A 13,987-nucleotide genomic window follows, 5' to 3' on the forward strand; every position below is an offset into this window, starting at 1 on the left:
ATTGTGTAGATGGATTACAGAGTCTTCTGTCAGTATTTAAAGCTTCCCTAAGGTAGAAAGACTTCTTACAGGATATAGGTGAGCACTTCAGTCTCCCCCTCAGCACAGAGCATATGACAAACACTTGCATCAGTCAGTGGGAGGGAGCTGAAGTGGTTGTGAGTGGGTGGTGTCAAAATTGAGGAACTGGAATCAGGGTGGAGTTAGTATGAAAGTGACTCCGCAGAGCAGCCAATTGGAAAAGTCGACACATAACACAAGAACTTACCAGCAAGAAAACACTTTTTTTTTTTCTTACTCTCTCACTGAACAAAATGAGCAAAGACATATCTACTGAACCTGAGCAGGCAGTGCTCCTCAGCCACTACGGTACCCTTCTGACCCCTCCATCTGTCACAGGCTTGTGAGTAATAGAGGCCTCTGGCACCATTCACTGAGTTTAATGAGAGAGAATGCACAGACATCTGTGAGAATGACCTGACTTATAATAAAGTGCTCTGAATTCCTATCAGAGGCTGCAAGGAGAACAGTGTACGAGCAGTATTATGAGCTCACATCCTTTTGAAACAAAGCATTCACCATGTTCAAGATCCCAATAGAAAGAATATGAGACCTTCAGAAAATGACAATCACCACTATTAGATAACAAGAAGACATGTAGGGTAAAGTGCAATGAAATAATGCATATATTTTAACAATTTTATTTTCATAACTTAAATGTAATTTAAATTATAAAAAAAATGCAATTTACAGTGTTCAACAAAAAAAGACCAGACACTTGGAAAAAAACATATTTACATGTAGTGGGAGGTCAGCCACACAGTCCCAAGCAAATATCTTACAGTGTGAATACACGTTTATTTACAATGTGGAGAATGATAACGGGTGCAAGGGAGAATAGCATTTAGGTGCAGAGAAGATGTCTCATATTCTCAGACACCAGAAACCACAGGCATCAGCAATATGCAAGTAACACACATGAGAAGTGTTTCAGGGTATATCATATTAAAACATTAACTGTTCAATTATAAACTGTGCATTTTCCATTAATGAGACGAATACATTGTTCCCCTCTCTGCTGTTCTTCTTGTTCTCCAACAGTTCTAGATGCTGTTTAAATGTACGGTAACGCTTTGTGTAGTTATTAACACAACATATGAACTTCAGAAGTGAACCTGCATTGTCAAACATTTTTCTAGTATCGCAAATCTTTTGAAAGCCTTTTAATGCAGACTTACAGTTGAGACCTTCATGGCTGACCCATTTTAGTAAAAAAAATAATAAGATATCAAATAACTGTTGAATCATGAACAGAAACACACATCAGTCGTCAACATCTCAACATATTCCCATCTGCATATTCATGCCTTCCCTCAGGAAACTGATATAACCTTTCAGCAAGTCTATTGTGTATGGTGTCACCATTAAAAGCTGTTTCCATGGTAACCATGTGACCCCCCCACTGATGCATTTACCTTGCAATGAGGGAGGAGCCTCACAAAGCTCCTAGGTGACAGGATGTCTGTGAAAGCACAGCTTCACAGGAAACCAAACCTATCTATAGATCAGCATGACACAGTCCAACCTGCAGTTTAGTCAAACTGACCAGATAAGATGTAATGACTGGTTTCTCATCCCCCTGCACAGCTCCATCTGCAGGAGACAGACACACAGTGATTGGGATTGATCTGATGATTGTGTGGGTAGAGTCAGCGTTGCTAAAGTGAGGGAAACACTTCCTGCCTGTTAGCAGATGGGATGAGGATGTGTTGCACAGCTAGCTTGGGCAGGCAGACGTGCAAAGAACACAGCATCTCAGATCTTCGTTTTTTTGTGAAGTGGTTCAATGCAGAGGAGGGCACAAACCATCTCCAAATTTGACTTCAGATGTAGAGAGAACCGTCAGCAGGTCCCACATAACCGACTCCTATCAGGAGAACGTCTATTAGAGTCCAAATGCCCAGGCCTCCAAAGCTGAACAGTTTGCCCAGACCCTCTCTCCACTGGCCCAGATAAAACCGGTCTGCCCCAAAACCACCAAGGGTAATGCTACAGAGAGACAAAAGAAAACATTTAAAGTCAAACATGCTTTAAGTCAATAAAATGATTCAACAGACGGTTTCCAGCAACCAAGCTGGTCGTCGTTCTTGAGGAATAATGGGAGGTTTTACCTGAGTGCCAAAGCTGTTGACCATTTGTATCCACCAGTCCAGTTACAAAATAAACGTTTCTGAAAACGTCTTTTACCTACAAGAGAAGCAGACATTCAGTGGATTCAGACAGCTGACCAGATGTTTAAAACATTTTTCAAACAAATTGACTAAACTCAAAACCAGAAAACTTCTAGAGAATGTCAGGAGGACTGCCCCTGTAATCCTCCTGATCTGGTTGTTCACACATACACCTCACAGCGGGAGACTATCCCTCTCGGATGGAAGGGGGGGGCGGGGGTCTCCTAAGGCAAGATGAAAAATGAACAACGCGGAAGTGGCTGATGAAGCAACAGAGTCCACTATACGACACTGTAATAAGAATATTTGCCTGTGTAGTTTGACAGAATCAAAATGTCAATAAAGGAGCGGAGAAGAACATACTAGAGAACAGAAAAACATAACGCAGCAGTTTCATTACATGCACGGCGATCACACCAGTAGGGCACACACAGTCTATAGTTGTGCATCGATCGCAGGGAATAAACATTACCACCCCTTCCCACTCGCTTGTGGTGAATTATCCTGATTACATCCTGCTGCGTTCACACATCAGCTCACTTTGGCAGGAGAACCTCTGGATGAAGTCTGAGTGAAAATTATAGTGTGGCTGATTGCGTTCACACATGCAGCTCACCCTGAAAACGTCTTAAACGTTCTTAAAGTGTTCTGGCAAGTGTGAACAAGACTTAAGTGACACTACAACCACTGGATACTGCAATACCTCACCACAATCTTCCTTTTACAAATAGCCTCAAAAACCTACAAAATCAAAACATGTGGGTACATTTCTTTACACAAAAAGGTTGGGTTGGCCTTATTTTGCATTCATAAAAATACATTGTCCCACAAAAACTATGAAGTGCTCATTAGCTTGTGAAATACAAATGCATCGTAGTTTGTACATTTATTAAAATCATTTGCCTCTTATGTCTCCAAAAATCCTTTTTCATGAAATTTTAATGACCTATTCATTTTACACGTTTACACCTAGATGACCTTAAATAAAAAACACACACTGCTTAACTGTGCAAATCAACTCAAGGACAACCCTTACAGGCTGTCTGTTTACACTTACTGTTGAAGATCAGAAAACGTCATTAATGTCGTAAACTTTAAGCAAACAGTTCAGCAGCTCAAAATATTTACGTCTACATGACAGACTGAGACAGCAACCCGAATGGCAGTATAGTAACCAAGCAGGTTTTGCAGCAAGTCTCATCCTACCTAAACAATGTACATGGTCCAACACATCACAGGTGGCGTTGTAGCGCTTGCGTGGGCAGGACACCGTCATACAGTTTGTAGAGTTAGAGCAGCGGTACTGGGACTCATCCAGCTGCCAGCAAAACTGACAGCTGATGGAGAGAGAGAAGTTGGTTTGCTGCTGTCCCGACTCACCCTGTAAGAACAAAAGACAGCAGGTCATTTTCCCACAGCTGTTCCAAATTAGAGCATCACACCTATTTGTCAAAGATAATTTCAAAGACTTATAGCAGGCTGACAAAACAGCTACAAACACTTCATGACCTTTTAAGAAGAGCTAAATGAGGGATAAACATCCATGATCAAATCTGCAACCATTTATCTTCAATATCAGAACACAGACAAACTGCAAGATGAAGTGCTACTCACTACACAGTGAACTCCTTGTTTTGGTTTACAAAAAAAGGTAGCTGGTTTCCTGTAGGTGCAGTTGTGTTGGTAATTGCACTGAATGCATTTAGCTGGCAGACGACTACACACACCCCCACTGGGACACTCCGAAGAGTAGCTCTCGTCATCTGCAGGCGACACTGCAAAACACAAAACATAGTTAAAGGAGAGTCAAAGGAGTTTCCTTTCCTGGCTAAAATAATCAACAAAATGTTTTTTAAAAATGTTGATGATTGAAGTTAATGATATCACTGCATCATGCCAGTTTCGGGAAAACAATGCTGTGGTGGGTAAATGACTAACAATCCTGCCTCAACAAAAGGACAATAAAGGAGCCTGTGAAGCAGCACAACTCTTGATTGCTCCATTGTGGGATGAGCTTCCAGCCAGAAAAGAAAAGAATGCTTTTACACTGCTGAAAAGTAATTACCTTGTCAAAACCTCAACAAAGGAATTGTTTGCAAATAGTTAAATCTGATGAATTGCCAATGAGCCATGAACCAGAGACTGTGGTTACATCTATGGGTTACATCAGGGGTGGGCAACTGGCGGCCTGGGGGCCACATGCGGCCCCCATCAACCCTCAACGTGGCCCTCAGTTCAATTCTGACATATCAATTAATTAAAAACATGAAGACAACATGACAAAATCTGCCATGAAATCATGAAAACCAGAAACATGTCCATAATAATATTTGATCACTGGTATATGTTGAGATAAATTTGAGACATAATTGACTGTAATCATTTATGGAAACTACAATTTGGCCCTCTGGCAGTGAGAATTAAATTAATGTGGCCCCTGCTGTGAGCAAAGTTGCCCATCCTTGGGTCACATGCATGATTTTGTATTGCTGTTGTAGTTTTGTGCTATAAAAAAGTAGATCTTCAGTAATAATGTGGTGTAAAACAAACAGTAGTGTCAGGTTATTCATGCTGTGTTTACCTGAGGCTTCAGCAGGGACCACTGGGCTGGTGATGACAGGTCCATGCTGAGCATCTCTGGTGTAGTGCGGCTCCTGGCCGAGATGAGGAGAGCTCAGATAACCTGGTTAGGGTCAAAGGTCATTAGATCCCTTTCTGATATAATCACAGTTACAGAACCACAAATCATGTGCAAAATAATGTGGAAACAAATACACAAGAAAACCAGGGCCGGCTTTTTGAGTGTGTAACAATAAGAAGGGCCAAAAACGTATGGTTGATGATTATTTTTACCTGAACATGTAGAAGTGATGAAAGACTTTAAAAACAAACATCTGAGCTAGCTACAACACCTCGCTGGCTAACCAGTAAATGCTAACTCTTTAGCTAACGTTAGACGAATACCGAGAAATAATCCAGTCCCAAACATCTACTGGTCATATAAACCGGTCTCTGTCTCCTTCAACATACCGTGGGCACACTGTAAAGCCATGTCCATCAACAAAACGACCGCAATTCCGTAGGATTTGAAGCACCGTCCTCGGTCCGGTCTCCATGTCCGACAGGCAGCGGCCATTGTTGCAGCAAAACAGCTGCGTTCACGGACTGTAGGAAACTGCAGTAGTCAGCGGTGCACTGGGTTCAGAGCATTGACTGTATAACATTATTTGTCCAAATAACATTATTTAGAGTCAATGTTTTAGAAGGTGAGCAATTTTAAAGCTGGTAAATGCGTCTCTGTAAAAAAGTAAACACAGTAAACATCCACTAAAATCATTGACGGTAATGTTGATCATTATAACTGCATTGTTTTGACCAAACAGTCTAAATGCTATTTTCACCATTTCGTAGGCTATCTTAAGTTAATATTTGTCACACCATCTACTGCTACAAGTCAATCAATTAAATATGAAAACATTATTTCAGGTTTTGAAAGGTGTTTACTGTATGTCCCCTGACATGCACAGCATGACAAGCATCGGAACGTCCTCGTCCCCGTGTTGTCACCATGGTTGTCATATCCAACACGCTCCGCCCACAAAACCCTTTAAATTATATTTTAAACTGTCATATAGATACTGTTATATCGTTGTTTTTATTTTATTTTACTATTATATATTTTTTTAATCATTATCATTATTTTTCTTTAGTATTATTATATTATTTTTGCGTTTTTTAATTTTTATTTATTTTTTTGTGTCTTTTCCTTTTGCCCCCTGGTATGGTTATGTTATTGTAATTTATGTGTCTATGTGTGTGTGCATGTCTGCGTGTGTATATGTATGGGCGGGGAGGGGAGGTATGTGTCATGCTACCAAAAAATAAATAATAATAATTGTCCTTAATGATTATTGTATTATGATACCTGTCAAATTAATAAAGAGATATTTCAAAAATATACATATATTTTAAACTGTTTACATTTGAACAATTTCAACACGTTTTTATTTGTATGCTCTTCTATATCTTGTCTAAATATCGTGTTTAGTTTTATGGGGGTTTTTTTTGTCTCAGAATATTGTTGATCACTATCACTTCTCAAAAGAGCTCTAAAATGGTAAGAGGAACCATGAGAGAAACAGGTTTTTATCTTCTGACCCAATTAGCTCTATCAAATTGATACATTAAGATGTATTTTAATATGTAGACTAACAACTGTAGAATTATTCAATGGAAACTTAAGATTCCTTAACCTACGTATGTCTGTGCACATTGACGTAGTTAGTTAGCTTCTCCATCTCTCTGACTACTGCCAAGACACATGAGGACATAACAGCTTGACACACACTCACACACACACACACACACACACACACACACACACACACACACACACACACATACCCCCACATGCCTTGCTTTGTGACTGTGAATTCAACATTTGCAGGTGGTTGGCCAGCTATAATATCCATTTTCTTTTATGTTAAATCAGTGAGACTTTAGAATTAGAATTAATATTCTAATGGTGAAAAAAAAACAGTCAAATATAGGACCAAATGTAGGCTCCTTGTTTTTTCCTACATTCTAGTTAATTATTGATTAGACACAGCACATTTCAAATGACTCAGTAACCCAATCATTGTAAAAAGGGTCAAACAAATGTGAGAATCTCAGACATGCATTAAGCGGTCTTAAAAAATCTTAAAATAGACTGTGATGTGACTGGAAGTAAACAAATGTACCTTTGTGGTAATTGCAGGCCACCCAGAGAGAGCAAGTATGTGAAGTGCTATAAAATATACAATTTCTCACCCAGAGTGAAGTTAAACTGAGCCATGTGAGTGATTAGAATTTTGAGCCCAAGATGGCAGGATGGATGACGACTGGTCGGGCTTTGTCATCCCCGTCCCTCCTGCAAAACAGCATCAGAAAGACTATTTAAATGTGTCATCTTGAATGTAAACAATCCTTTTTTTCAAGGCCTTTAATATTTATTATTGCATTATTTCTATTTATTTTAATTAGTATATATATATATATATATATATATATATATATATTTATTATTTTTTTATCTAAAAAGCACTTTTGAGGTTGAAAGTGCTTTAAAGTAGAACACATTTAGACAATCATCAGATCAGTCACAAAACGTGGATGCACAAAGAAAGATTCACAAATATATTTTTGGATTTATATGTGAATGACTATCTATAAATATATATATATATATATATATATATATATATATATAGTGTTCACAAAAATATGTCCTTTTATGTAAATGTAAGAAAAAATCTTCGAATAGATAAATAAGGTATAATGATGTAGTGCAGATGCACACAAGCATGTTTCTTCTTTTTAATATATGTAATGGAAATCCAGAAATATATGTCTTTCAAACACAATTTAAGATACCCTTTTTCATCCACAAAGAACAGTGAAAAGAGGAGTTATGTGGTTTTGGGCTGACATCAGAGGGGAAGCAAGTGGTAAACTGTTGGACCAGTGTTGTGTCTTAAAGACTCTTAGGCTACATTATGAAGCTAAACTGTGGTGGTTGCCTTATTGGAAATGTTATTTTCAGCTGACTTTCAATCAAGAAGCAGGCAAAGTGGTGGAGCTGGGGTTGAGCTGCAGCCTCTTGGCAAACAGCTACAAAGCGCCCACCTGTTAGTCAACTCATGTGCACCTAATTTTGCAATTTTATGCAAAACTCTTAAGTTTAATATAATGAAAAAAAAACCCTCATTCAATTTTAGAAGGTAAAAAATTTGGTAAAGAGACAAGAACTTTTTTGAAACATGTTCAATTCATGGCAGTCTTTCTGATGTCTCCTAATCTCTTTTCATCCTCCTCCACTTGACTGTGGCATTTGATGCGGGCGATCACAATATCCTCCTGCACCACCCACACAGCACCATTGGACTCTGACACTATCCTTAAAATGTTTCGAGTCTTATCTCTCTTATGAAATTGTATTTCCTTGGCAGATGTAAAACCCTGGACACACCTTGTCACCTGTGGGGTCCCTCATGGATCGGTCCATGGCCCGACCATTTTCACCCTCTACTGTATATGCTCCCCCCTGGCCATGTCATCAGCAGGCATAACGAGGGCCCAAAGCACTAACGGTGCAAAGGACCCTATTGAAATGCAAGAATTATAAAAACCGCAAGCGAGAGTCCAGCAGCAGTGGGCTGTACAGATTGATTTGTGTAAAATTTGTAGTACTCGCAAGTTCGAACAGGCAACGCTATGAGGATCACAGAATATTTATATGCAGAGCGGTTCAGGCTAGCACTGTCATGATGCACAGCTGCAAAGTGTGCTGCAAAGTGCCGTCTTTAGGCATTTTCACATATGCACTCCTGAAAATATGTAGATCATTTCAGGAGTGCTCCGGATTTTCTCCTGACCTGGCTGTTTCTCCTGCACAGCTGGAGACTCCTCCTGTCAGACAGGAGCGGGGCAGGAAGTTTCCTGAGGTAAGAACTTTGATAGGAACTCCAGCAGAGTTTTTAATTTTCAATTTAAACATCTGTGATGTGTAACTTGTAAACTCTGAGCTTTAATATAATCAAAATTCTTTACATTCAGGGTTTAAAAAAGCAATGTGACCATAAGATCACAACAGTAAAACGTGTTGCAGCTCGTGGTCATCATAATCATTAAGACCTGCAGTTTTATTTAAACACATGCAATATAGTGCATTTATCATCAAGTGTGATTTTTAGTTTTAATAAGGATGACTGAGCGGCAAGATGCACAGAACGCAGAGAAGCAGCGGTGACTTCACACATTTTGCCTTCTTGTTACTCAGCACATCTTCAGCACCTGTAGGTATTTATTCTGTAAATAATTAAAGTGTGGATATTAAGTCAGGGCATCTCTGACACGATCATTAGGTCTATATATGCTCATAATTGGTCACAGAACACATCTAGGTTGTCATGTTAAAATGAGTTTTTGTTCATTGATCAAACCTTTTATTAATATAATAGAGGGAGGGGGACTACTGACTGAAGTGACCTCTCTGACAATATATGAAGAAATCAGTGTGGGTCCCGTAAACATATAAACATTGCAGATATACTCGTGCATAATGATGAACGATGGATGTTTTGGCACTGGAAGAGGACAGCGTAAATGCAGCAGCATTTACATGGTGTCATTCTCTGATTTTTCTTATGTGACCCACCTGCTGCAGTAAACTACCGATATGTCCATTCTTACCTTCACTTCATTCACAAGCTCCTCCATTTCTGAGTCAGAAAGTTTATTTTCTTTTTCTGTGCTGAATACCTTTGACATCATAGTTTGACAGTATAGGCTGCAGCCACACCCTTTGAGGTAGAATCATGGTTCGCTCGACTTTAGATCCTCAACATGTCTAGAACACACTGACATTGAGTTGGAGATGATCCTGAGATGGTTCATATACATTAAAAAATGTCATCCATGTCACTTTACTTTAGCGGTCCGCTCTGCAGAAATTAGGCAGAAACAAATTAAGGTGCAACAACTCACTTCACTTTAGCAGTCTGCTGTGCAAAATTAGTAGGAAGTTAAACTGGCCTGATCAGCGGAAGTTATAGGCAGAAACTTGTTAGAAGTTAAACTAATAACTCAGTTACTCGACTATGAGGCAGAAGTTGCATATAAGGTAAGTCAACTATGCCATCATTTGACAACAAGGCTGTCAACTGTGCCTGGCCAGATTCTGTTTTGCAATGGGCCTATACACGCATCGCCTATCACAATCAGGTAAGGCCAATTTAGATTCCCACTCTCACAACCCTATGCTATCATGTCCATGTAAAAGAATATAGGCCTAATTACAAAGGTATATCATTGCATACTTTGCATGTGATCTCAATTATGCATATCAACAAACTTGGTAATAAAGAACTTGGTACTATATAAAATAGTAAAAAATAAGTAAAAAATAAGTAGCTAACTGCTTATTGGGAAATTGAATACATTTATTTAGTTAACATTTCCAAGGTAATTATAATTACAAGGAACCAAGGGCCTAACTTCATATTACTTTACTTGAAATGTATTTGAGAAATTAGCAGCTATTTATCACCTCCTTCTCTGGAAATAGCAGAATATAATTACTCTGTGATGTTGGGATAATATTCCATACCTTTTGAGGTAAATTTTGATTTAATATAAAAGAAATTAACTTGCTTATTGTCACCTACTTCGGGGGTAATTTCAATGAAACAATAATGTAGCTACTAGCTCAGCTAACAGCGGCTGGAGGCAGAGCAGTTTGCAAAAATTTTAGCCTACACTTAAAAGTTTCTCTTTGTTTGTTTATTTAAATTAATGTGGTGTGCAGGCCATAGTTTTGCCATTCAGTGCGGTATTTAGGACCCGTCTCGTTTTTTTAAATATGTACAATAGTTTTCAGTAAAATACGATAATTTTAAAGCTGCAGTACGATATTGCTGTATTTTCCATCTGGCAACACTGCGACGAGTAAGTATTCTACAGAGCAGGACGAGGAGCAACAGTTTTTCTGACCGTCACCGTTTTAGTTTTAAGCAAATCTGAGAGGTTTTCATGTAGTAAACGTGTGATATTTATAAGAGATGTGCGTTTATTTTGTAACCTGCAATTTTTGAGGAATAAATCGTCTTTTTTGTCATTTAAAATCTGCCTCATTTCAACATTGGATTACATGGAAATTTGTCTTTTGGAAAGCACGAGTTAGAAACTTCTAGTCCTGCAAGAAGTGGCAAGATGATTTTTGAGTTCAGTTGCCACTACATTAAGTCAGAAAAACTGCTCCGCAAGTGGAAAGATAACAGCGACTCATGGAGTTCATTTATGTTAATTAGGTGCATGCTGCCGGAGCACATGCTTATGCTAGCCTGGGAGAAGTTCAGCAACAGGCAGATGATGCTAAAATAATGGATGCTGAGGTAGAACCTACAGATAGTGCCTCAATGATATCATCAGTCAAACACAGTAGTGTATCACAAAGTGGCCGGTCTGTTTCAAGTGTGTCCACAACTACATCTCCTGCTTGACTTAAAGTAGAAGCTGAACGGGCATCCTTGGTAGGATGTGCAGGGGCATTGAAACAAAAACTGGAAATTGTGAGAAAAGAGGCTTTGCTGAAAGCAAGAAAGGAGGAATGGGAGTTGCAGACAGCTAGTGCTGCAGCTAGTGCAAAACTGGAGGTGTTAACTGTAAAAGAGCCAGCTGATAGCACTTCTGCTGTTTCCAAGGATGGAATTACTTCATACCTAAATGCTGTAAGCTATCTTAGGGCAGGCAGCATCGGAGCCGTGCAGTCAGAATGTGTAGACTTCTGCCAAAGGAGTAGGCCAGATGTAACAAAGAAAATCAGACTGCAACATAGCTCTGAAAGAGATGCAACACCCCATCATCAACTCAGTTGATGATATTGGAGATTTGTTAAATGTCATGGAGTGATAAAATGAGATTACTAAACTTTTAGTGAAGCAACAAAAAGTCTCCATTCGCCCACCTCTAAATTTTCCAGTCTTTAACGGAGATCCCCTGGAGTTTGGTTTCTTCATGAAAGCGTTTGAGCATGGGATTGAGGAAAAGACTGCATTTCTTTAAGCAGTTCACCCGTGGCAGACCTAAGATTCTCATTCTGATTTGTTCACATATGCATCCAGACAGAGGCTATGTAGAAGCTAAGAAGCTCTTGAACAAACATTTTGGGAATGAATATCCCATTGCCTCTGCCTACATTGAAAGAGCATTAAGATGACCTGTTATTAGATCAGAAGATGGAGAAGCGCTCACAGAGTTTGCTCTGTTCCTCACAAGTTGCTGTAATAAAGTTGACAGCATGGACTATATTGAAGAAATGGATAGCCCTACTAATATGAGAGCAATCATTTCCACGCTTCCCTTTAAGTTTTGAAATAAGTGGAGGGGAGTTGCTTGTGACATCCAGGAAAGGTCAAGCAGAAGAGCCAGGTTCAGTGATCTGGATCTGGAGCTTCGTGGACAAGCAGGCAAAAAACTGCTTCTCATCCATTGTTTGGCAACATACAAGAGCACACCTCGTCAAGGGATTGCAACAGATGTCAAACCTGTGCCAAAGCACACAGAGCAAGCAAGAAAGGAAAAGGAAAGTACTGGCAGCACAAGTGAGAGACAGTGTCTTTTCTGTCACAGAACAAGGCATAAACTGGATTTCTGCAAGTTCATCAAGCAAAAGTCACACAAGGAAAACTTGAATTTCTAAAGTCAAAGGGTTTATGCTCTGGATGTCTCACAGGGGCATTTGAGCAAAGGTTGTCAACAAAGGCTCATTTGTCAAACATGTTTTCTGAAATATCCCACCATCCTGCACTTAAGTAAAGAGGAGTTAGCTCCCTCTGTTGGTTAAAGCAGGAATGTCAAGCAACCAGTTTCAAATTCTTCTCTCACAACAGAAAGTGAAACTTGCGGTTGTACTGGGGCCAGGGAAGCAGCCTGTGCACAGTCTATTGTTCCAGTGAAGGGCAGATGTGTGAGGAGCAATAAAACAGTTGAGTCATATGCATTTCTAGACCCGGGCAGTATTGGAACCTTCTGTACGGAGGAGCTGATGAGAGACCTTAAAGTAACAGGTAAAAAGGCCAACATTATGCTCCGCACCATGGGAAAAGAAGGAACAGTCAGCACACATGTTGTTAAGGGGCTCGAGGTCAGCGGGTTGGGTAAAAACAATTTCATAGAACTGCCCCAAGTGTTCTCACAAGCAGAGATTCCAGTAAAAAGGGAAAACATTCCAAATCAGAGTGATGTGTCTCAGTGGCGAAGCTGGAGGACCTTACTCAACAGCAAATTAAGTTTGACTTCCCCGAGCAGCCAGGGGCAATTCTAGAGTCTGCTGTGGCCCTAGACAAAAATTCACAGAGGGCCCCTCCAATCAGCGTATATCACCATCATGTTATAAATAATCGGACAACAAACATTTTTTGCAAATAATTAACACTTTTATTTTCTAAAGCTTAAATGTGCATAATTAAAACAAAAAACATTGAACATAAAAATTACCATTTAACAAATATAAATATAAAGAACAATGATAAACAGAACAATGAAAACTAATATAATAAAATAATTAAGTCAAAACAACTGAAAAAGTTAGCATTCAGTAGAGTGCAATTAGTTGGCACAATATAAAAATACAAGACAAAGAAATAAGTAACTTCAAGTAAAAACTAAATTAAATACAGTACAAAAATAAAGTATCTTTACTCTGCAAAGTTCTCCTATTAAATAAAAACACACATTAAGAAGGAGGTGATCATGATTCATCCACGCTGTTTGAGCACTGATTTTACAAATGCTGCTTACGGGCCTTGGCTAGTGCAAATGCTGTTACTATGTCCGCCAGATCCAAAGAACTTCGCACCTTGCGCTCTATTGAAATAAGAGCGAGTCCTGAAAGTCTCTCCTGGCACATAGTTGACCTGAGATAAGTTTTGATGAGTTTTAGGGCCCAGAAGCTTCGCTCTCCAGAGGCAACAGTGACCGGGAGAGTTAATAGTAGATGAAGGGCTATGCTAAGGTTTCCATAGAGATCCAGAAGCTGTTTCTTGTAAATGTGATCCAGCATCTCTCTTGGGGAGGAAGATACATGATCAGGAAAAGAATGGACAGCAGCCCTGAACCTCTAGAACAAGATCCTCAGAATCTATGTCATGTAATGTTTTCTCGAGTTTGCCACTATGAATAGCATTTGACATGTCCTCTTTTGAAAACAGAAAACC

The 13,987-nt window shown here is 39.3% G+C and overlaps 1 protein-coding gene across 1 annotated transcript; it reads right to left on the reverse strand.

Moving 5' to 3' along the window:
- Nucleotides 1-685: 685 nt before the first annotated feature.
- tm2d3 (TM2 domain containing 3) lies at nt 686-5,411 on the reverse strand. The gene is made up of 6 exons (XM_020630669.3): nt 5,262-5,411; nt 4,813-4,914; nt 3,846-4,006; nt 3,438-3,612; nt 2,172-2,247; nt 686-2,049 (listed from the first exon to the last, which is right to left on the reverse strand). Exons 1-6 carry the CDS (start codon nt 5,365-5,367, stop codon nt 1,884-1,886), a joined length of 786 nt encoding a protein of 261 aa, XP_020486325.1. The 5' UTR covers nt 5,368-5,411; the 3' UTR covers nt 686-1,883.
- Between the last annotated feature and the right edge of the window lie 8,576 nt (nt 5,412-13,987).

This window comes from Labrus bergylta, chromosome 3, assembly GCF_963930695.1.
Source record: "Labrus bergylta chromosome 3, fLabBer1.1, whole genome shotgun sequence".
Taxonomy (NCBI): Eukaryota; Metazoa; Chordata; class Actinopteri; order Labriformes; family Labridae; genus Labrus; species Labrus bergylta.

Coding starts and splice junctions, on each gene's coding strand:
- tm2d3 (XM_020630669.3), bottom strand. CDS start 5,367: ATGGCCGCTGCCTGTCGGACATGGAGACCGGACCGAGGACGGTGCTTC. Junction 4,915..5,261: donor GGCTTTACAGTGTGCCCACG/GTATGTTGAAGG, acceptor GACCCTAACCAG/GTTATCTGAGCTCTCCTCAT. Junction 2,050..2,171: donor TCAACAGCTTTGGCACTCAG/GTAAAACCTCCC, acceptor GTCTCTCTGTAG/CATTACCCTTGGTGGTTTTG.